We start from the raw sequence: 21,986 nt of genomic DNA, 5'->3' as shown, positions 1-21,986 counted from the left end.
CTTTCTCATTCTCCAAGCCGCGCAGCATCCCTGCAAGCAGGGGTTAAATCCTGTACTTCCTTTTTGGCTTCTCTTCCAACAATAACAGGTTCATTTTCTGGCTTTGACAGGAGGGAGTTGGATTTACTGGCTGGCTGTTGTGTAAGCATCAACTGTACTGGAACTGTAGTAGGAGCAAGAAACAGGAAGAAACCAGTTGGTAAAACACAATCATAGGCTGGCAGGAATTCCGTGACTATTTGTCACTCCTTCCAAAGAGGGTAAAAACAGTTGGTGGCAGATATTCAGTGCCATCAAGTACCCAGAAGAGAGATTAAATATCTTTTTTCTCCATGCCAGGATACTCAGAGTTTTTCTTCAATGTGGACCATGGCTACTTGGAGGGTCTGGTCCGAGGGTTCAAAGCTGGGATCTTGACAAGTGCGGACTACGTCAATTTAGCACAGTGTGAGACACTAGAAGGTAAGTCTGCTAGTTTATTTTATTCAGGAAGAAACACTTTTGCTTAGGTGTTTGAAGAAGGGAAGGTAAAAGACTGAACTACTGAGAGTTTGTCTTAAACCCAGAGATAACCCCGATGTCCTCTGAAGAACTGTTCTCATATTTAAGAACTGTTCTCATATTTAAGTTAATGGCCTTTCATAGACTGTGATTTGTGTGCAGGCTGTAATTTGCTAAGCAATGCAGACAATGGGGCTTTCTGGTTTACTGATAAGGATTAGAAATCTCATCCACACAGTTCTTATGGAGATTGGCAACTTTCTCACAGATTTTAGCCATGCTATAGAACAGTTCAGGTTTGGAACTTTCATACCATTTCAGCTGTATAAAACAGTTTCCAAAATCTTGTTAAAAGCTTGCTATTTGTCTCTGAGTTTCTCTATAAAATACATGATTTTAGTAATTTGTTACTTCCTGACTTTTAGGGCAATGGTGAAGACTCTGTTTACGAGAAACAGAAAACTAGAAACTAGACTCCACACAGATAAAACTTGGGGAAATAAGGAAAAAAAAAAAAAAAAAAAAAAGAAAAAGCTCTTTCAAGGTGACTTTGCCACAGTAATCAAGAGAACACACAGTAGATTCTAAAACAGCTTTCTGTGGCCAAGACTGGTCACAGCCTGATGAAGACAGACTTGTACCAAAGAATCATATGACATACCTTTAGACACTTGGCAGGAAAAAAATGCAACAGAAAGAAATCACCTTTCTAAAGGAACATAAAGTTCATTTTCCTGACTGCAAAATGAAAGCTATGATTGCACACTCAATTTCTATAACTTGCCGTCTATTAGATCAGCTTGGAAAAGGAAGAAGGGGAATGAATAAGCTCACTCTATTTTAAGCTTTGGCTGATTTGTACATGCAGTAATGGGTTTGGAGTAAGAAAAAGGGAAGAATGATGATTCCCATATCCAACAGAGTTTTGAGGCTGTCTAAACTATTAATATAAGTAATAACATAAATCTGGGAAGATTGCTTGCCATTCATCTCTCAGATCAAAACAACTACATTTAAAGAAATGCATGTAGATATTTACCTGTCTGCAGAATAAAGTTCCTCTTATAGGAATATGTTAAAGAAGAGTTTATCAGTACTCTCAATGGAATCTAGACACTATTGAACAGACCAAGTGCATGTGTCTTCTTCTGCTGATAACCTGGAGAGCTGTACCAGCTCTCCATTAAATACAGTGGCAGTTCAGACACACAGGACAGATGTATACAATCACTCGGAGAGCTGAAATCTGTTCCTTATGTCAGCTGGACAAAATAATTGTTTCTTTACCCCATTTGTTCCAGCATTTGTGATTTATGCAACTTAGAGACTCTACAGAAACTCTTGGTATTGTATTTAATTGTTTAAGTGAAAAAGTCCTGCTGCATAAGTATACAAACTTCAAAAAAAGGTAACAGCTTCAAACATCTATAAAAGACACAAAGAACAGATTGGTAAAATAACTAAACTCTGTTGTCACTTCACTTCTCCCTGTAGATGAACTCAATAAATTATGTCATCCAAAGCTGCATGAAAGAAAAAATTCCTGGTTGCTTCTGAATAAGAAGAAAAGATATAGCAAAACATATAAGCAAAAGGGATTATTTGTACCCTTCACAAAAGAATACTTGCTCATGTTAAGTTTAGAATAGCTAAAAAATACCTAAATTTTAAGTCATGCTACAAGGAAGTTATTTACCACCATGAGGTAATTTTCAAATATTTCTAAGATATATAAACCTTCAATATTTTTAAGAGCATGAAGCAGATGGACAGGTAACAACAGAGAGATAAAAACCATTCTTAATTAAAATTTATAATAGGAAGAACAATTAGTTTTATTTTTGAAACTTATTTTTTCTAGTGTTCATTCAATTTTAGAATGCTAATTATTTCATCAATAAAAGCAGCAGCCTTCATCATCCCTCCTACAAGCACATCTCTACTACCCACTGTCACTTCCTCTTTTTCTCTATTCAGCTACATCTCTTTCACCACTTTAACTTTTTTCTGCTTATTATAGACAGCTAACAGATTCCCACCATTTACCTACCAAATGTATTATTTATAATGAAAAGATGAGAAATAGAAAAATAATGGATTTCTACATGATGCTAAACACACTTATTTCTCTGCACATGTAGGATGCTGTAATACTGAACTTTCACCATGAGTGTACAGTGCACCAAACCCACAGACCCCTACCTAAAGTAAATTTCTAAAGTAAATTTCATATATTGTCTTTTATTTAAATTTGAAATATTCAGCAAGGGCATCTGTGCTGTAGTAATGTGAATTTGCTCAGTAGTGCCATCATGTCTTCACATTAAAAGGTAATAAATTTACCTTATTCTGCATTCTGTGGCTTAGCACCACACCACAAAAAATGGCCTAAGCTAAAAACACTATAAATATGCTAAAACAAATGAGCAGAAAACAAAAATCAAAACCACTCAAAGTAACCCATAAACAGAAGAAAAAAAAGATCTTTTAATTTCAAAGTGGTTTTACTATCTCTAGAGAGGAAATCATAATCTCTGAAGAACCACAAGAAAACTGTAGATTAGTGCTTTACATCTGCTTGATAATCACAGAGCAAGTGTAAAAGCAAGATGGAAATTAAAAAAGAAGACTGCTAACACAGTAATGATATCACTATGTCCTCTCAATTCAGGGCCATACAGACAGGAGGAGAGGCTTTCAGCTCCATTTAGACATCCTCTTTGGCTTGGTTGAACTATGATTTCCATGGAGCTCCATATCTCATGGGCTGCATGCTACTGGTTTGGTCCTATGGCACCATCTGTTTCAAGGGAATGAGGTTCCCAGAGCAACCTTGCTGACAGTTTTGAAGTAGAATATGGGGGTGTGGGAATGTGGAGGTGTTTAAATGCAGTGTTTTGTTTTTCTCTTGCTTTTTTTTTTCTGTGAGAGAAAGACTTCAGCTCTGTAGAAAGGAGGCTAGGTCACAGAAGGACAAGCATCTCAACTCTGGTCGTGACAGAATCACTGAAACAAGTTTATTTAACTTGCCAGAACCAGGGCCTGACAGCACATGGTGGCTGAAATAACAGTGCTCCCTGAAAGAAAACTGCAGCTAGTTGGTTACTTATATCAAAGTGAGGGGTCAGACAAGTTACCATGAACCTGATGCCAAGAGACCAGGTTAGCACTTTGTTAAAGTTCTCACAATACTTTCTTTCTTTCTTTCTCTCTCTCTTTCTTTCTTTCTTTCTTTCTTTCTTTCTTTCTTTCTTTCTTTCTTTCTTTCTTTCTTTCTTTCTTTCTTTCTTTTTCTTTCCTGTCTTAACGGCATTCGTCTTAAACTTGTCTCCCTCTGTGCATTAATTCCTTTTAGTCATACTTTACTTAATTGTGTGTGTTGGCTGTTCAGTTGTGGTTAAACCCACGTAATTATTTAAGGTCATACTTTTCCTATAAGTTGTTTTCCTGCAAGTAATTTAATGAGGAAATAGACAATGCAGATGGATGGCAATAAAAATGAATGGATGACAGCTGAAATACAGGAATTTTCTTTCCTAGGGACCTTTAGGACAAAGGCCAGAGTCTTGTGAAGGTCTCCAAGAGACCCTGAGAAAAGGAGCAGCTACCATCAATAAAAGGTTTTGGTGAACAGGAATGTCTGAGGCCCCTGTAAGCTCAGCCATCTACTCCTGCTGAGTCACCAAGTCACATCACTAATGCAAGTGTCTGACAGTGATAGTTCCCAGGCCTTATTTATGCCAGCAGCAAAGAAAGGACTATAATTTAGGTCCACCACTTCAGTCTCGGTGCTGCACTGAACTCCATCTTGATGAGAGCTCTGATTATGACATTCCTGGTTGATATTACATGGTATTGTAGCTTGTGGATGATTGTTTTGGCCAAGACCATGAGATAGAGTCAAATATTTTTTCTTATATGCAGTATGCATGTTGGCATTTATTTATTCAGTTAAGTAAATGCATCTATAAAGCAGGCTGTGTAACTGACAGGGTTTTAAACCCAGCATTTCTGGGTATAACATTCCCTCCATAGCTTTTGGGAGATGGCTGAGGCCTTATAGTAAGGCACAGCTTATGAAGCCACTCAATCAATCAGAGAACTGAAGAACAGTAACAAAATCTTGTGAAGCTACCCTCAATCAGAAGAGTTTCTGATCTCCTTATGATGATATTAATCACGCTTCAGAATGGTCAATACTTGGGGCTGATATTTGGGTCTGCTTTATGTAGTTAACCCCTGAAAAGTACAATGTTTGAAAGGCATTTACACAGTGTGGCTAAAAGTAAATATCTGTGGTTCATCTGAAAAGGAATTGAGAAAAGTTGGAATTGAGCTCTGCATCTAATAAAGTAGTATTATCTAATCTCAGCATATGTCAAGTATTTTTGTACTCTTTGCAACAAAAGAAAAAGAGAAAAGTAGGAAAGAACAGGAAATGTAGGTATAAACCCAAAATATTAATGAGCTTTTAAAAACTTGGTCTTACATAGACTAATTTCTGGGTATAAGTGCATTTTTATTTACCTCTTAGTCTTGCATATCCTTCCCTCTTTCTTCAATTGTGGGTTCTTTCCCCTATTTGGATCCTATTTCTCCTCTTCCTACATGGAAATTAATACTGAAACTATGACTTTTTCTAAGTGTGTTATGTGATTTGATATGGATTTGATGAATAGGCTATATTTGGTGGATGAGGAACAGGCTGAGTGGTTGCATCCGGAGAGTAGTGGGCAATGCTTCAAAGTCCAGACAGAGCTCAGTGCTGAGCAGTGTCCCTGAAGAGTCCTTTTTGGGACCAGTACCATTTGATATCTTCATCAGTGACACAGACAGTGGGATCGAGTGCACTGTCAACAGGTTTGCAGGTGGCACCAACGTGAGTGGTGCAGGTGACACCAAACTGAGTGGTGCAGGTGACACAACTGAGGGACAGTGTGGAGATCCTGGGGGGGCATTCCCTAGTTTTGGGAGACACAAGAAGCTTTCCCTAAAAAGCTGTTAGACCCCATTGGCTCCTTGCCCTGTTCCTATGTCAGCTCCTATATCCCTGGGCCACTCCTCCCTATTCCTTGATTGGCCCTCATTTTTGTACTGGCCAAGTTCACCCCCAGGCCTCTTGGGAGAGAGAAACTTAGTCCCTCTATGTGTGGGTACTGGGACCTGAACATCTCACCATGCAGCTGAATAAAACCATCTACGGATATTATGCAAAGGCCCTTTTTGCTTCCTTACCCTGTACTATACTAGCAGCAATCCAGCCTGCTACAGGACAGGACCCAGCAAAGCTGGAGAAGTGAGCCCATGCGAATTTCACGAGATTTAATAAGGCGAAGTGTAAGGTCCTGCACCTGTGTTGGGCAATCCCTGGTATCAACACAGGCTGGGGCAAGAAGGAATTAAGAGCAGACCTGTGGAAAGGGACTTGGATGTCTACTACTCATGGACAAAATGTCAGGCATGAGCTGAAAACGTGTCCACACAGCCCAGAAAACCAACTGTATCCTGGGCTGCATCAAAGCAAGGGAGGGAAATGGTTCTGTCCCTCTGCTCTGCCCTCGTGAGACCCCACCTGGAGCACTGTGTCCAGCTCCAGGGTCCCCACCTCAGGAAAGACATGGGCCTGTTGGACTGAGTCCAGAGTAGGGCCACAGAGATGATCAGAGGGCTGGGACATCTCTCCTATGAGGAAAAGCTGAGACATTTGGGACTGTTGAGTCTGGAGAAGGTTCTAGGAAGACTTTATTGCCAACTTTCAGTACCTGAGAGGAGTTACAGGAAAGACAGAGACAAGTTTTTTAATAGGGCCTGTAGCAATAGGACAGGGGGCAATGGTTTCAAACTAAAAGAGAATAGATTCAGACAAAATATCAGGAAGAAATGTTTTAAAAGGAGGGTGGTTAAACACTGGAAGAGGTTGCCTAGAGAGTTTGGAAACATTCATGGCCAGACTGGACAGGACTCTGAGCAACCTTGAGTGGCAGCCAACTTGCATAGAAGACTCTTTGAAGATTATCTCAGTAAGCTACAGTGCTAAACGTAGGAGTCTGCTTCACACTGTAGGCAGCCTTACTGCATACTAAGTATGCACATAGGGAAATAGGCAAAAGTAGCTACTGATCAGTGCTTACCTTGCTAACGGAAAATTAACTTCCTTACAGGTACAACCTTATTTCCATCAGTGGGAGTGTTGCTGTCCTTTTCCCTAATTATCAGTTCAGATTTCACATAGAAATCTAATTATTACAAATGCCCAGATCATATAACAATATCCCAATCTATAATTTAAAATGGTTTTAATATAGCATTTGAACACAATTATGGATTACAGTGGGGCCTTTTCTATAAGAAAATGTTAAACTACTTTGAACAGCAAGAAATTATTCAAATGTTTTCTTATGCCTCATGGTAAAAAATGGCTAGCAGAAAAAAATTGTCATAATAATTCTAGGATATCATGAAAGTTTCTTTGAACTTTGTGGTTGAAACAACTAATTTTCCCCAGTCACCAGGGTTCAGAGCTCAAACAGAAATGTCACAATGACCCAAGTGTCTGGAACAACTTCTTAGGATTTGTTAGTAGCAGCCATAAATCAGAGAAAGCCAAACCAGAAATGCTAAGAGAATGTAAACTCTCCCCTTTCAAGTGCTCCACTGCAGAATCCATTTGGAGTCCAGAATGTGTGCCAGGCAAGATGTGTTTTCTTCTCTTCTTCAGGCAGCCTGATAGCAGCAGATTATAATCTTACTTGAGATTTAGATGTTTCATGGGAATATTTAAGATCTTACCAAAGTTAAAGGGTTATTCCTCTTAATGCAAAACAGTCATGAGAGTGCAGCAGACACAACAACTGACGCATTATAATGGTGCAAATCAGTGAAATTGAAACATTGAACAAACCTGATGAGGGAGGGACTAGAGACAGTAGTGAGTAACAGCCTGTCTGGTATGTCTGAAAATGAAAGCTGATGGTGAAACTTCTGACAAAGGCATAAATTATTTGTTCTTTCCTACAGTATGCAGAAAGTCTTACTGGTAGAAGGCAGTACAAATTTGCATCAATTTTGCATTTACACTATATTATAGCTATGCAAAAAAACCTTTTCAATAGAATATGATCAGTTGCTTAATATAAAAATGTATTAGAAATTTAATTTTTAAAAAAATTTGGTTGCAGCCAATATGACAGTTTATTCTCATGATCTTTCCTGAATTTAATTTCAGATCTGAAGTTACATCTACAGACTACAGACTATGGCAATTTCTTGGCTAATGAAACTGGCCCTCTCACTGTTTCCACCATCGATGAAAAACTGAAAACAAAACTACTCACAGAATTTCATTACTTTAGAAACCATGCTTTTGAACCACTTGCCACTTTTCTGAATTTTGTCACGTAAGTAATATTACCACACAGCTTACCACACAGTAGTAAAATAGCTTACCACATATCTTACCACACAGAAAAAACAGTTAAAATAGGGTAAATGTGACATATTGGAATTCCTATTAAGTTTTAAAACCAGCAAATTTACTTTGATACTGCTACATTTGCATGCTTTACTTGCTAATATAAATTCTGAAACTGTATGTTTATATGAAGAGCTGTTGTCTTTGCAGCTAATTATTTTAAAGAACAGAAACAGTTTTCTTTATGTGAACAGTGGCAGAAGAAGTGGTAGAGATTAATTAATTTGAAAAACTACATTTGGGAGGGGGGTATGATTCATGCAAGATTAACAATTTCATGGTGCACAGGGAAGTGATTTAATTCCTAGGCATGTGGCAAATTGCAGACCTTTTTAAAGGGGGAAAGACAACACATCCTACACCTGTCATAATTTTTATGCTATTTGAACAAAATAAATAAAAACCAGGAGGACTTTATATGGCATATTGTAAGGTACTTAGATCCAAGTAGCGTTATTTGAAAAGTCAGCTCTTCGACGCCAGATGAAAAAGAGAAAGCTCTGATCTCAATACCATCATAAATAGATGAAACTTGAAAATGAATGGCTTAAACAACTTTAAGAACAGGGATCTGCTTTATAACAGTATAGCAACATGGATTACCAAAATAGCAGTGTGATATTTTACCTAACTATTTACTCCCCTTGGTCATATACTTTTAATATATTTTAAAAAGAACAATTAACTGTTCAACTAACTTTCAAGAAGCATTTTTATTATAACAGTAAAAAAGAAAGTATCACCTTTTTTTTTTCTGGTCATGTGTAGCTGACCACTTTTAGGCTAATATATTAACAGGATCTTAAAGGCTGCCCTAGGATGGCCGTGGACATGCGATGTTTACATTTTGTTTCAGGGAAATAAAAACGGAAGGATGAAAGTTTTGGCAGTTCTTTTCTCACACTCCTTGACATAAATGTATAGATGTGTATGCACAGCCTTTACTCACTGTTGTTTTTGTTAAATAATGGATACACTGGTTAAAGATATTTCACACAAATCATTGAACTATGTTCCACCAGATCCTCAAGCCCTCTTTACATATTTTGAGTGAGAACATATAAATCTCTGTACGTTTCTAGCTGTGTTCTTAGTCAACAATGCAAACTCAAGACTGGCATTCGAGTGAATAGTGTTCCCATTTCTGAGTCACTGACAAGACTCTTATTAGCCCCTTTGACACTAAAACTAGTATGAAGCTGATAGAAAACTTCTACTCAAAAGAAAACTTTAAGTAATAGAGAAGAAATCTGTAAGAACCTCTTCTTAGCTCCCTCATGGGAGGATGTTAAAAACTGAGTGAGAAGAAAACTTAAGATGGGACATTGCATGAACTCTGCAGTTTTAGTGCCGAGATTCTCATGTACTTCTTTTTCCAGATGGTATATATGAAATAAAAAAATCCCAAACTTGAAAAGTTGCTAGCTCAGGTGATTTGCTTTGACTACCACTCATTGTCACTTGTTACAGTGAATCTACATCTCTCAGATGTTATGTTTATTACAGTCATGTGTCAGTACCACCTTCTTTAAAAATGTCCATTTTCTAAATCAGTCATATCAATCAGGTATCAATCAGGTTTAAAACTAGTGCTGTGCTATCTACTTGCTGTTGAAAAACTTCTGTTGATTTTTGATGACCTATTGGTACAGAATGAACATGCATTCTGATAATACTTTGGTATTGTGGCTAATTTTCAAAAATTTTCGGGTTTTATTTTTTCAAGTGAAGGTGATGAAAAAAATAATTTATTTTTACATTTTCTTTCCAATACAGATACAGCTATATGATTGACAACGTAATTCTTTTAATAACTGGCACATTACATCAGCGACCCATAGCTGAACTTGTTCCCAAGTGCCATCCATTGGGGAGCTTTGAGCAAATGGAAGCAGTCAGCATTGCCTCAAACCCCACTGAACTCTTCAATGCAATTTTGGTTGACACACCTTTAGGTAAAAACACTGAATTCTTTCTTTTTTTTTTTTTTTTTTTTTTTTTAACAGGATGTTTCCCACTGGATATGCTCTGTTTTGTTAACACAAATCTTGAATTGTAGATCAAGAACATCTGAAGTGGTGTTCAGGACATATTCTATTAAAATTTATTAATAGCTTCTATATCCACCTTGGGTAGCAGACTCAGAAAAAAACATGTTACTCAAGAAGTGCAATGTATATCTTTTCTTTTCAAAGTAGTCACTGATTTAAAACATATATATTTTTATTTCAACACCTACATTATATTAAAAAATATGTCTTCAGTAAGGATCAAGCAGACAGCTACTAATAAATATTAGATGTTGTGGTAGAACCCAGATTTCCTCTTGAGATCTGGGCATGGTTCAAATATAAAGAAAAGTCCTATTTTGAAGAACTAAATCTAAGAGCACAGCAGGGTAAAGTTTGGGAATGTCACATTATGAAATTAAGATGAAACTCTGCTCAATGTGGTGCAGCAAGCAACACGAACAAAACCTAATAGCCTGTGAAGGGCACTGAGAATAGGACAGAACTGGATGTATTTGAATGTATATGAAATCATTATGTGCCCTCATCTTCAGTACTGTGAGAGGTTTTGGGTTCTGCTTCTCAAAAAGGTGTGATAGGTTGGCCCCAGACAGAAAAAAAAATCCCACCCAGCCATTTGCTCACCCCTACTGTCAGCACAATGAGAGGGAGAAAAAAGGTGGAAAAAATAGATTGTGAGTTGAGATCACCCACAAAGTACTGTTGCAGGCAAACCAGACTAAATCTGTGGGGAAATTAACTTGATTTATTAGTGATTTGTATATGTATGACATATCTAATTACTGATCCAAATATAAGGAAACAAACAGAAAATAATGAAGCATTTAGGGGAGAACTTGGGGAAACCTGGGGGAAAATACCTTTCCTCCAGCCTTTTTCACTCCTTCATGCCAGGCTCCTCTTCTCTGCCTTCCTGTTATGCCCACAGGTTACACTACATCCCTCCAGACAGGCACGGCAGTCTCAAGGGGCAGGGAGAGTTTAGAGCCATAGAATCATAGACTGGTTTGGGTAGGAAGTGAGATAAAAGGTCATCTAGCTCCAACCCACCTGCCATGGGCAAGGACACCTTCCATTAGACCAGGTTGCTCGGAGCTCCATCCAACCAGGCCTTGGATAATTTCAGGGATGGGGCATCCACAACTTCCCTGAGCAACCTATTCCTGTCTCATCATCCTCACAGTAAAGAATTTTTTCCTAATATCTAATGTGAAATTACCCTCTTTCAGTTTAAAGCCATTCCCCATTGTCCTATCATTACATGTCCTGGTAAAAGTCCCAGTTTGTTTTCCAGGTAGGTGCCCTTCAGATAGACCTGCTCGACTGAGGGGCTGGGCTGTGCCCTTGGTGGGTCCCAGCTGGAGCTGCCTGTGTCCAGCACAGCACAGTCCTGCCTTTCCCTCACAGAGGCCACCCTGCAGCACTCTCCCATCAGTGCCTGGGCACTGGCACACTGTACAGTGAAATCTGAGAAGGGACAGAGCAGGGCAGCTAAAATGAACAGTGCTGCCATGTGTAGACAGACTAAAGTCCAGACTGCAGTTTGGAGTGGACAAAGCTGATGAGAGACATGGACATGGTTCACAGATTCCTTAGAGCAGTGGTTTATTCACAGTGAGTTATGAACTGCTGCTTACCAAATCCTTCATAAGACCAAGTGCCAGCAGAAAACTAGTTCTAAAAGGTAAACTAAACCACTGCTTTCACACAGCTGGTAGTAAATTTCTGTTTTGGTTTTTTTTTTTTTTTTTTTTTTTTTTCCTGAACTAGTTCGTAAAAGAAGAGAGAGTTATCAGCACTTTAAAGTCATGGGACAAATTTGTGGGCAATAGATCTACAAAGAGATACTGAAGGGAGTTCTCAGGGCTACGCTTCCTGATATTCTCCATTCAAAATCTGGATGCTGCAAAAGTAGGAAGGGATAAGACCGCAAAATATGGCCAGGTTCACATCTTCTCTGTGAATATTGTCTTCCATTGCCACTGCTTGGGAAAGCACTTTTTCATATGGTACTGCTCCGCCCCACTGGGATAGCTCAGCAACAGCGAGAGGCACACGTTGGTTATGAATATCATATTTTTTTAAATGGTCCAGCTGCACAAGTGAAATTCATCCACTGCCTCCCTGCTCAAAAGCTTGCTCTTTAGTCAGTTCTGATGAGGATCCATAAGCACAGATGGTCAAGGTCAAAGCATGTGCCCTTTATGAGCTGCAACCTGTTGCCTTTCCCACACTACATAGGCAAAGAAGAAAACAGAAAATAGGAAAGAGGATTCTCCTTAACAATTGCAGAATACCTGCATGATTTCAGACAAAAATTATTTTTCATGTCCCTCATTAGAAAATCTCCATAATAACCAAACTATATACTTTAGAGAAGATTAGGTCTTTCATTAGCATTCCCATTTGATTCTCTCTGGAGACATGGTCTCTGCCTGCAGCACTGATTGATTCCCCTCGCTGCAGATTCTCATTAAAAAGGAGGGGATAGGAGGATAAGGGGAAAATCAAGTGGATTTTTCTTCCTCTCTTTTGTATCACCCTTTCTTGTACAACAGAATCCTCGGATCCTTGTTCATACACTAGTGAGCAATAGACAGGAGATGCATATTATCAGCATGCAGATTTATACTGCCATGTCATAAACTCTGCTTTCAGCTGCTTTTTTTCAAGACTGCCTGTCTGAAAATGACCTGGATGAAATGAACATTGAAATAATGCGCAACAAACTGTACAAGGCAAGTCTTTGCAACAAAATGATAATATTTGGGGTTTATCAAATGTCTCAGCAAAGCAGGTCAGTATCATTAACCCTGTTTTATGGATGGGAAAACAGAAGTATGGTGAGATAAAGCAAGCAGTCTAAGGTCATCTGGTTGATTTCAAGTCCAGGAATGAAACCCAGCTGCTTCCTTTTCTACTCCACTGTTTGGGGACTGTTCAAATTTTAGGTCTGCATCCAAATTCTAATTTAATATCTCATTAATGAAAATGATCTAGATGTCAGGCTAGATCCAGATTTGTTTATGAATAACTCAGCCACCAAACGCCAGAGAACTCTTAGCTCCTGAGTGACACTAGGCAGGCTTTTGGCTAACGTTTATCTTTATTTATATAAGGAAGATGAGATTTGAAAGGGTCTAATGGTTTTGATTTTTACTTAGGGATTTTGTATAATTTTCTTCCTTTAAAAATAATTTTTAGCATTGTTACAGCACAGTGCTGCAAGGATATGCATTTAATATGAGCCTTGCATTTTCAAAGTATTTTACAAATGTTAGCACCCAGGTCACTGCTCTTACAATGCTCTCTTTAAAGTCTATACATACTGCAATCCATCAATGGTTCTTCCTGGCACATTCTCTTCAAAATCTTTATCATCTTTCTTTCACAGTGGATTCCCCAGATTGCAGGAAATATTTTTACAGTGATCTGATTGCACTGGGGGGAAAAGAAAAGAAAATTATGTTTGTCTTACAGAGATATTTATAAACTCCAAAGCCAATTTTTAATTCTTAAAACGTTTATTAATTCTCTCATTCGATACAACATCAATTATGCCTACGTATATTAATTCTCTAATGTATTTTAATTCTTTCACAGTACTACTATACTAGACACTTTTTCCAATTTGGTAACATACATATTTGATTCTTATATCCTGTGTGGATGTCCATATATTAACACTTTTCAAATCTATGTTTTTTTTCTTCTTGCTCATCTGAGCATTAGGGGGACCATTCTGCAAACACTATTAAATTATTAATAGATAATTTCTCCTTTACTTCAGCTGTCAATGTGATCAATTGCTTCTGCTCTACTATCAGATAGTACTATACAGAACCTAATGCATAATTCTATGCAGTAGATCCCCCTTGAGATGTCTCTACTTAAAATTCACTTAATTGCATAGTTAGTGACAGCTCCTAACAAGATTGTGTGAAGCTGTAGCAAATGCATTTTAACATAAATGTTCTATAATACAGTATTTTGGGAGATTGAGAGGCAGGCAGAACAGCATCTCTGAGATATTTTGTGTCCTTTCTGCACAAGTACTTTGAAATGGGTGCAGATGCCAGAATCCTTAATAGACCAGAGGGCTCTGCAGACCAGTATTACAGAAGCTTTGTCTGCTGTTCTCTCCTAATCCAGGGTTTAGGGTAGAGCAGCGGGGATTAATTTGTGTATCCTCATCCTGCTGGCCCAACAGCCGTGGCATATGCCCAAATCCCCTCCTCCACACACTATAAATGAAGAGTTTCCTTTAGCCATCTGCTTATTATGCAGTGGAAGCTCAATGGAGCTCAAAAAGTTTCTTCTTTAGAGAGGAGGAAAACATTATATTTTCTTATTACAATTTTTGAAAACATTTCATCTCAAATTGTAAAAACAAGATATTTGCATTCAAATATTTCAACTTTCATTTGAACTAAGTAATTAAGCACATACTTAAAATTTAAATTCATAGGTGGAATTATCAAAGTAAATAGAAGTATTTAAAAATTAGGTTCATGGCTATGTGCAATCCTGGTCCAGGTCTTAAGCAGCATTTAAAATATTTCTCTTTTTCTTTCATGTAGTCTTACCTCGAGGCATTTTATAAGTTTTGTGAAAAACAAGGTGGTACTACAGCAGAAATAATGAGACCTATTCTTGAGGTAAGAAACATTCAGTCTTTTTACATTAAAGTACTCCACAATGTTGTCATAATTGTCTCATTTTGTTTTTCCTGTTCAATTTCTCTCCATTTGCAAAGGTAGCTGTGAAATGTTTGCTTCTCCTCTAAATATACCTGTTTTTTCTAAGATGTAATGAACAGTGTATTCAAGGATGACTTTTATCTTTTTAATAGAACAGCAGCTAGACCATTACTAAGGAGGAGCCAGTCGCAGTTAACATTTTTCTGTATAAGAGAGCAGAACAGAAGAAATGGTTCACTAATCTCAGCCTGTTGCCCTTTAACACTTCTCTCCATTATGTAGAAAACCCAAAAATTTTGATAATTGAGTTTGGGATAGCAAAAGCCTGGCATTACTGTCTATTTACTAATCAATAACCTTCAAGCTTCATGGCACTGCTATGTTTGTTTACTCTCCTATTAAAATTAGTGATTTAGGTTAGAGTTCAGTGACCTTTGGAATTAGTGTCATATAAAAAAGTAGAACATTCTGTGTTACATTTTTGTGTCAACTCAGCAAAATTTAATATTTTTTTCCATGGCATACAAAGTTCCTAATGTCCTCCCCTCAAAGCATACATGCATCTAGTGAATGATATTTTTGTCTCTGTTATTTTAATAAAAGATGCAGAAATTGCTAAAATTGAATTCTCAGCATTCAGGTCCCCTTTTCTTTTTTTTTCTCACTTAGTCTGTCACAATTCTTTGCAGAGGCTGACAGCCAGACCACCCACTTGCTTCCAGGAGTCTTTTTTCTGGATAAGCAATTTTACACCCTGGAAACCAAAAAAATTCACTGAGGCCTGATGACATCATACTGAAAATTTGCATTAAGAAGAGAGATAATAACACTAGGAGCTCATTCCTCAGGGAAGAATGTGTCTGAATAACATTTTACAAAATAATGTACTAAAAGGGATTGCAATTTCCGATTTTAATTAAGCAAGTCACATTGTTTCAATTTATGCTCTAAACAAAGTGTTCCTAATCAAGTTAAATTGAATAGAAATTAAGTATTTTGACTTTTCTCTTTTAAAAATAAAAATCAAGAGACTGGCTGGCATAGTTGATTCAGATTTTTTCAGAAAGTTTGTTTTTAAATAGAAATTCATGCTCACTGCAGATTACTTACTAACGGTAGTTTAAGCATGTGGTAAAACTCCATTTATATCAGTGGTAACAATTTAGCCTATGATAAGCTTCTTTAAAATCCCTGTCTAATGTCAATCAGCCAGGAGGATAAACTTTTCTGTAGAAGATTTTCTTTTCTATAACATTTTATTAACCTGAAGAGACACACTGAACAGACTGCTGATGGTTGGATTCACAAAAAGATACAAGTTTAATTATTCAAATGAATACTTGCTATTTATTTTGGAATCTTATATGTAAGACTACCAACCTGACCCTACAGATGAGGCTGAGGTATTTAGCTCCCCAACTCCTTGACTACCACATATGGTGCCAAACTTCCATATTAAGAGTACTGATGATCTCTTTTCCACTGTGGAACACACGCTGCGTGGTTAGCCCTGAATCTGGCAAGAAACTGCAGGACTGCGCTGCACTGCAGCTAAAGCTGTGTCTGTTAGCACGGCCCCATGCTAAATTCTGAACCAGCAGTCTCCCGCATGCAAACATGCACTAAGGAAATGGTCATCCTCTGACTCCACCTCCACCTGCAACAATCAGATGAACTGTCCCCAAGTAATTGCCTCATGGCCTTACTCTCTGTAAGTGTACCAATAATTTGATGAATTAAGAGGTCTGAATGGATGGGAGTTACCCTAAAAATTTTCTCAGACTGGAAGCCACCAGAAGCAGAACTCCCACCTGTTACCATTAGTTGCAATTGCCTCTAACATTTTCTACCAACAAAATATTACACATCTAACAGCTAGATTTTAACTGGCTTTAACAAGTTAAAAAAAGAAAACATTTGTCCTTCTAAAATTGTTTCAGTAGGTCTAATAAGCTTATTTTTATTAATTAGGGAAGTGAAGTTTGGCCCTGTTATTCATTAGCTAGAAATCTTTTCAAGCATGCTTATTTTCTTCTCATTACTTTACTGTTTACTCCTTTTTCCTTACTGCGAAGTCAGTGCCAGCGAGTAGTGAATTCCTGTTATTTGTGTGTTCCCATACACAAGAGTAGATGTGAATACATGTTTTTGCTAAAGTGGCAGATTAGTGTTGCAAATGCAGCCTTATTATTCAAATGAAAAGAGCACCTCTCTGCTTAAACTAGCTCAAATACTCACGGCATAAGAAACTTTGTAAGCCACCTAAAATGTGCGTATACTTCACTTGGGAAGATTTTCCCTGTGTAATCCCTGCAGTTAGCAAGGGCTCTGCTGTTGTTAAAACATGAAAGTAAGGAATAAAATAAAGAACTAAAACCATAGTAAATTTAGATCTCAAGACAGAAAAAAAGATTGTTTTTATTTACTACTGCATTTTTAAGTCATGCTGTAAGAATGGTAAGTGAAATTTTGCCTTGTACAAAATAAGAACCTGAGATCTAGACATTGGATTGCCTTTCAGTCTGCTGCTGCAGTGAAAATACAGATACTACAGACAACTAAACATGACAGAAGAAATATAGCCTTTTATTCTATGTATTAAAAATTAACTGTTTTTTGAAACACTTAAAACTTTAACTTAGCAAGTAAACGGTCCCCTCCTCCTTATCAAATTATCATTTTAAATATGTGCATTCAGAAACTACATTTTTTTAGGATTTTCATTCAACTTTTACTATCAACAGCACTTTGAGTTATGGGCAATACTATTGATTCTTCGTCCTTTCCTTTATTAGTTTTATTTATAAGATCATTATTGCATAATCTTACATGGGAGGGTGTGAAGGTATTTTTTCTTGTCAGCATCTGGGTAACGAAGCAGGGAAATGAGGAAGCAGCAGAAATGATATTTTTAGGAAAAAAACCACAGAATAAAAACTGTAGTTGTAAAACCTTGTTTGATTTTCTAGTTAAAATGTAATGCATATTTGCAAAGAAGAATTTACAGTTATAAAAACAAGGTATGTTTCCAATGCTCCCAAGTAGAATTAAAAAAAAAAAAAAATTCCTTGTTTGACTTACTAAAAAACCTCAGGATAGACCCACCCTAATTTAGAAAGAGATGTCTAATAACACCTCTTTATTCTTTGTTTTGCATATTAAGTTTGAGGCAGACAGACGTGCTTTTATCATCACCATTAATTCATTTGGCACTGAGCTGAGTAAAGATGACCGAGAGAAGCTGTATCCAACCTGTGGAAAACTTTATCCAGAAGGCTTACACCTGTTGGCCAATGCAGATGACTACGAGCAAGTGAAGTGTGTTGCAGAATACTATGCAGTATGTAAATTAATTTATTTAAAAAAAAAAAAGTGTAAAAATAATTAACATCTCCTGACATCAGCAAAGTTTTTAAGGGTATACACATAAGTTAAAAGAATTTTTGCGAGAGGAAGAAAATCAGTGGAGGTACTAAAGTTACCATAAAATGTGTATGAGATCAAAGACTTTTGATATGAAGAGATAAGATTAAGATAAGACATTATTACTTTAGTGCAGTACAAAGTTCCTCTTACAAAGATGTTTAAGTAAGAGCAAATCACATCTAGTAAATAAAACTCTTCCTACTCCATTAACTCTCCCCAAATTGAGTTTCACTTCATTGCTTCTGCCTCCAAGATTTTGGAGCATAGCCATACAACATTTTAAACTGAGCTGACCAAACAATTAATGTCACAGATTAGTCAAACCTTATTTATTGTCAGTATACCATAAAAATTCCCTTCTCAAACATTTTCTCTAAAGAACTAATTGATTCTAAGAACTAGATGAAAATGTTAATATTAAATATTAAAGTTAAAATATGCAAATATTGCTGTTATTAAAGATTAGTTAATCTGCAACAGTTGATCTATGAATTAACTGCTGTGCTCTGTCTAACTATAATATTTAAGCTACCTCTAAGTAGGTACACAGAAAATGTCTGGTATATTGCTTTTTCCGCAAAAAAACCCACAAAGGTGGAGCTGTGCATCTGCTCCTATGCATAGGCAGAACATTTTAATCATGAGTTACCATGTCAGTGAGGTATGGAGCAAGACTGTTCACGAGATGGTGGGTTATCTAGGTGAATTTGGGAACCATTGTAGTAGACCTCTACTGCACTCCTACTTCAAGGGAAAAACAAACCAAACACACAGAGAAGGAAATTACATAGAAACATAACACCTAAGAAATCAAGTCAAATGTATCTGCAAAGGATATTCCAGGATGACAAAATCAGACTAATGGATTTGGATACAATATTAATGCAGGTAAAGCAAATCCAGCTGACTACTGGAAATAAAAGGAACAGCCATGTGATGATCAGAGTTCAGTGTTTTGGCTCCATTTAGAGCTCTGGCTCTGATGGATACTATTTGTACAAGAAGTTCAGTGCTCTCTGCCCAAAGGAGTGAAAGGTCACATGTCATTCCACAATGTCTCTTTTAGTGCCTTCAGCAAATTAATTTAAATTGTCGGAAAAGATGATAAGAAATACAAGAACAAATCTTATTTTTCTTTATTTTGCTGATTATATGCTTTTAAATTTTGATTTATGTAGAATTGTAATCTATACAGGAGGTCCTCTATACAGAAAGATTACTTAATGAAGATTAATTTACAAAGTAATGTAAGGTGTCTGTGCTGCACATAATGCAAAAGTACCTTATTTCCATGGAGTGGTTGTTTGTGCTTTTAGGAATACAAGGCTGTGTTTGAAGGTGTAGGGAGTGGCACTGGAGAAAAGACACTGGAAGACGCATTTTTTGAACATGAGGTACAACTTCTAACCTTAAAATACAAAAATGACTGTTACTCACATGGAATAATAGTTAAAGCAAGAATGAGGTACCAGGCTTTTGATTCTGCTATACTGCTTTCTATTCAAGAATATAGAATTTTGATGGCTGTCAACATTTGGCTGAATCAAAATAGAAGAATTTAACTTTTTAAGTAAAATTAATCCTATAACAATCTTCTGAAAACTTTTTACAGAACTATCAATCCTGATAACCTATCCAAAAGCTATCTCATATACACCACTTAATTAAATTTCTTTTGAGTAATCTACTAGAGAAAGTATTTCACCACTGTCTTTTATTTCCTGTAATATTGCTGTAGTCTATTACCAAAATTATTCCACAGATGACATTTCAATTACACTGATACTCAAGAGATTGCTAAATATAATCATAGTTGCAAAGCTGCAAGAAATCTTGAACATAAAAGCTACCATATAAAAATCCCATTCATCTTCCTTAATATTTTATCATAACACTTGTTTAATCTTTTCTACAGGTAAAGCTGAATGTGCTTGCATTCAACAACCAGTTTCATTTTGGAGTATTTTATGCCTATGTGAAGTTAAAGGAACAAGAATGCAGGAATATTGTATGGATTGCTGAATGCATTTCTCAGAGACACAGAACCAAAATTAACAATTACATTCCAATTTTCTAAATCTGAGAATCTATAATGCTTGAAAAGATGCATCATTTCATAGAAAAGAAGAAAAATCTTATTTCAAAAATTAACTCTTATCAGATGTTTTAAATTGTATTAATGAATCTCCTTACATACATCGCTGTAGGAAAAAAAGTAATGCAATTAGAGATACAAGTACTTCATAAGGAAATACTAATGGGTTTATTCACAAATTTGTTGGCAGATTTGTTCCCCACTGTGCCTGTTTTAATTTAATTGATCAATAAAAACCTCCTGCAACTTCTTACATATATACTCTTTCACTTTTGTGGAACCAAGATTTGTATCAATGACATTTGAAAAGCTCTTTAATAGCCTATTTTTTTTTAAATTAATGTTTTTCTCAAAGGGCCAATTAAACCACTACTTCTATCTCACAGGGTCTTTCTCATGGCATATAGATTGTATGAAGGACTTAATACACAAATAAGATAGAAACTCTGAGATTGCCCTTAACAAATCTGAAGAAAAAGCTTCCTGATCTTAACTGTGACTCCTCTCTGCAACTAAATGTAAATAAGTAATTTCAGTATCACTAAAATGTTTTTATTTCTTCCTTTATGGTCAAATGAGGAGCACCCTAAGTGTCAAACAATGGGGGTCTGATCTAGTCCACAGCAATAAACATATCCCCTCCCAGCACACCAAAGGATTGTCTTTATGTATGCACTAGAGAAGATTATGAAACATGAATGAAAATGCCAACCAAGTCTGTATCAGTTTTACATCAGACACAAACAACACCAGCTCTGAGCTATTTGAGGACCTGGCTAGGATCAGTACCTAAAAATAGAGGGAACAGTTGAAGCCAGATTGTAGCAGGACAAGATTAATTCTGCCCAAGAAAAAGGGAGGATTTTGAAAGCTTTATCAACATTCTGCCTTTCTACTCTATTCGAAGAATTTGCCCTTTTATCTTTCAAACAGGTCATACCTTGATTTTCCGCATGACTTCCCAGTTTCAGGCTGCACAACAGCAAATATCACTCTTCAGCTGGCTGTTCCTCCAGTAAATATGATACAGAAATACAATCAATTTCCTGCTGAGTAGACAAAAAAAAATATATCTGATGTCAACATCTCAGAATTGTGGAAAAAATATTCAGGCATCATGATATTAAAAATTGAGACATAATATAGCTCTCTCTATAATATGTAAATGTGCATATGCATTCATACATAATAAAATTTGTGAGTTTTTTATAAAACCACACTTCCTGAATTGCAAATAACACCAAAAGGCCATATCCCAGAACATCCTATACTCATTTAATGCAGAATTGAGATGATTTTAATACTTTGTTTCATTGTGAATACCAGACAACCTTATAATATTACTTTAAAAAATATTTTCATAGGTTAATTTAGAAATAATTTATTATGAATTTAGAAAAATTTACAAAAAACTAATAAGTGTATAAGACAAGAATACAAGTCTTACTTCTATATTAAGGTATATATCTTTAGTAGATCCAGCAATTCATTAAAAAATAAAAATAAACAAACAAACAAAAAAAAAGAATATATTTCCAAGTCTAATCTGTGATCAGTGCTTTCATATACCACAAACTGTATCACAAACTACTTCACAAACTGCAACGGAGAAAGAAATAGAAAACATTACCACAAATTTGTAGATTTTTCTATATTTGTATTAAAATTACATGAAATTCTAGATATGCATTTAAAAAATGTTGGGAGCAGAAGAATAACAAAGTCAACTGGTCTGGGTCACAGAATATTAATTAATACAATTC

General features: G+C 36.5%; 1 protein-coding gene across 1 annotated transcript; it reads left to right on the top strand.

The window, feature by feature from the left end:
* Nucleotides 1-257: 257 nt before the first annotated feature.
* Nucleotides 258-20,407, top strand: ATP6V0D2 (ATPase H+ transporting V0 subunit d2). Its single transcript, XM_041464439.1, has 8 exons — nucleotides 258-462; nucleotides 7,727-7,898; nucleotides 9,749-9,927; nucleotides 12,661-12,740; nucleotides 14,583-14,660; nucleotides 17,866-18,042; nucleotides 19,445-19,522; nucleotides 20,044-20,407. Exons 1-8 carry the CDS (start codon nucleotides 333-335, stop codon nucleotides 20,203-20,205), a joined length of 1,056 nt encoding a protein of 351 aa, XP_041320373.1. The 5' UTR covers nucleotides 258-332; the 3' UTR covers nucleotides 20,206-20,407.
* The last annotated feature ends 1,579 nt before the right edge of the window (nucleotides 20,408-21,986 follow it).

This window comes from Pyrgilauda ruficollis, unplaced genomic scaffold, assembly GCF_017590135.1.
Source record: "Pyrgilauda ruficollis isolate IOZ18807 unplaced genomic scaffold, ASM1759013v1 scaffold18, whole genome shotgun sequence".
NCBI lineage: Eukaryota > Metazoa > Chordata > Aves > Passeriformes > Passeridae > Pyrgilauda > Pyrgilauda ruficollis.
The sequence above is the reverse complement of the archived record's forward strand: the minus strand, read 5'-3'. Positions and strand labels throughout refer to the sequence as shown.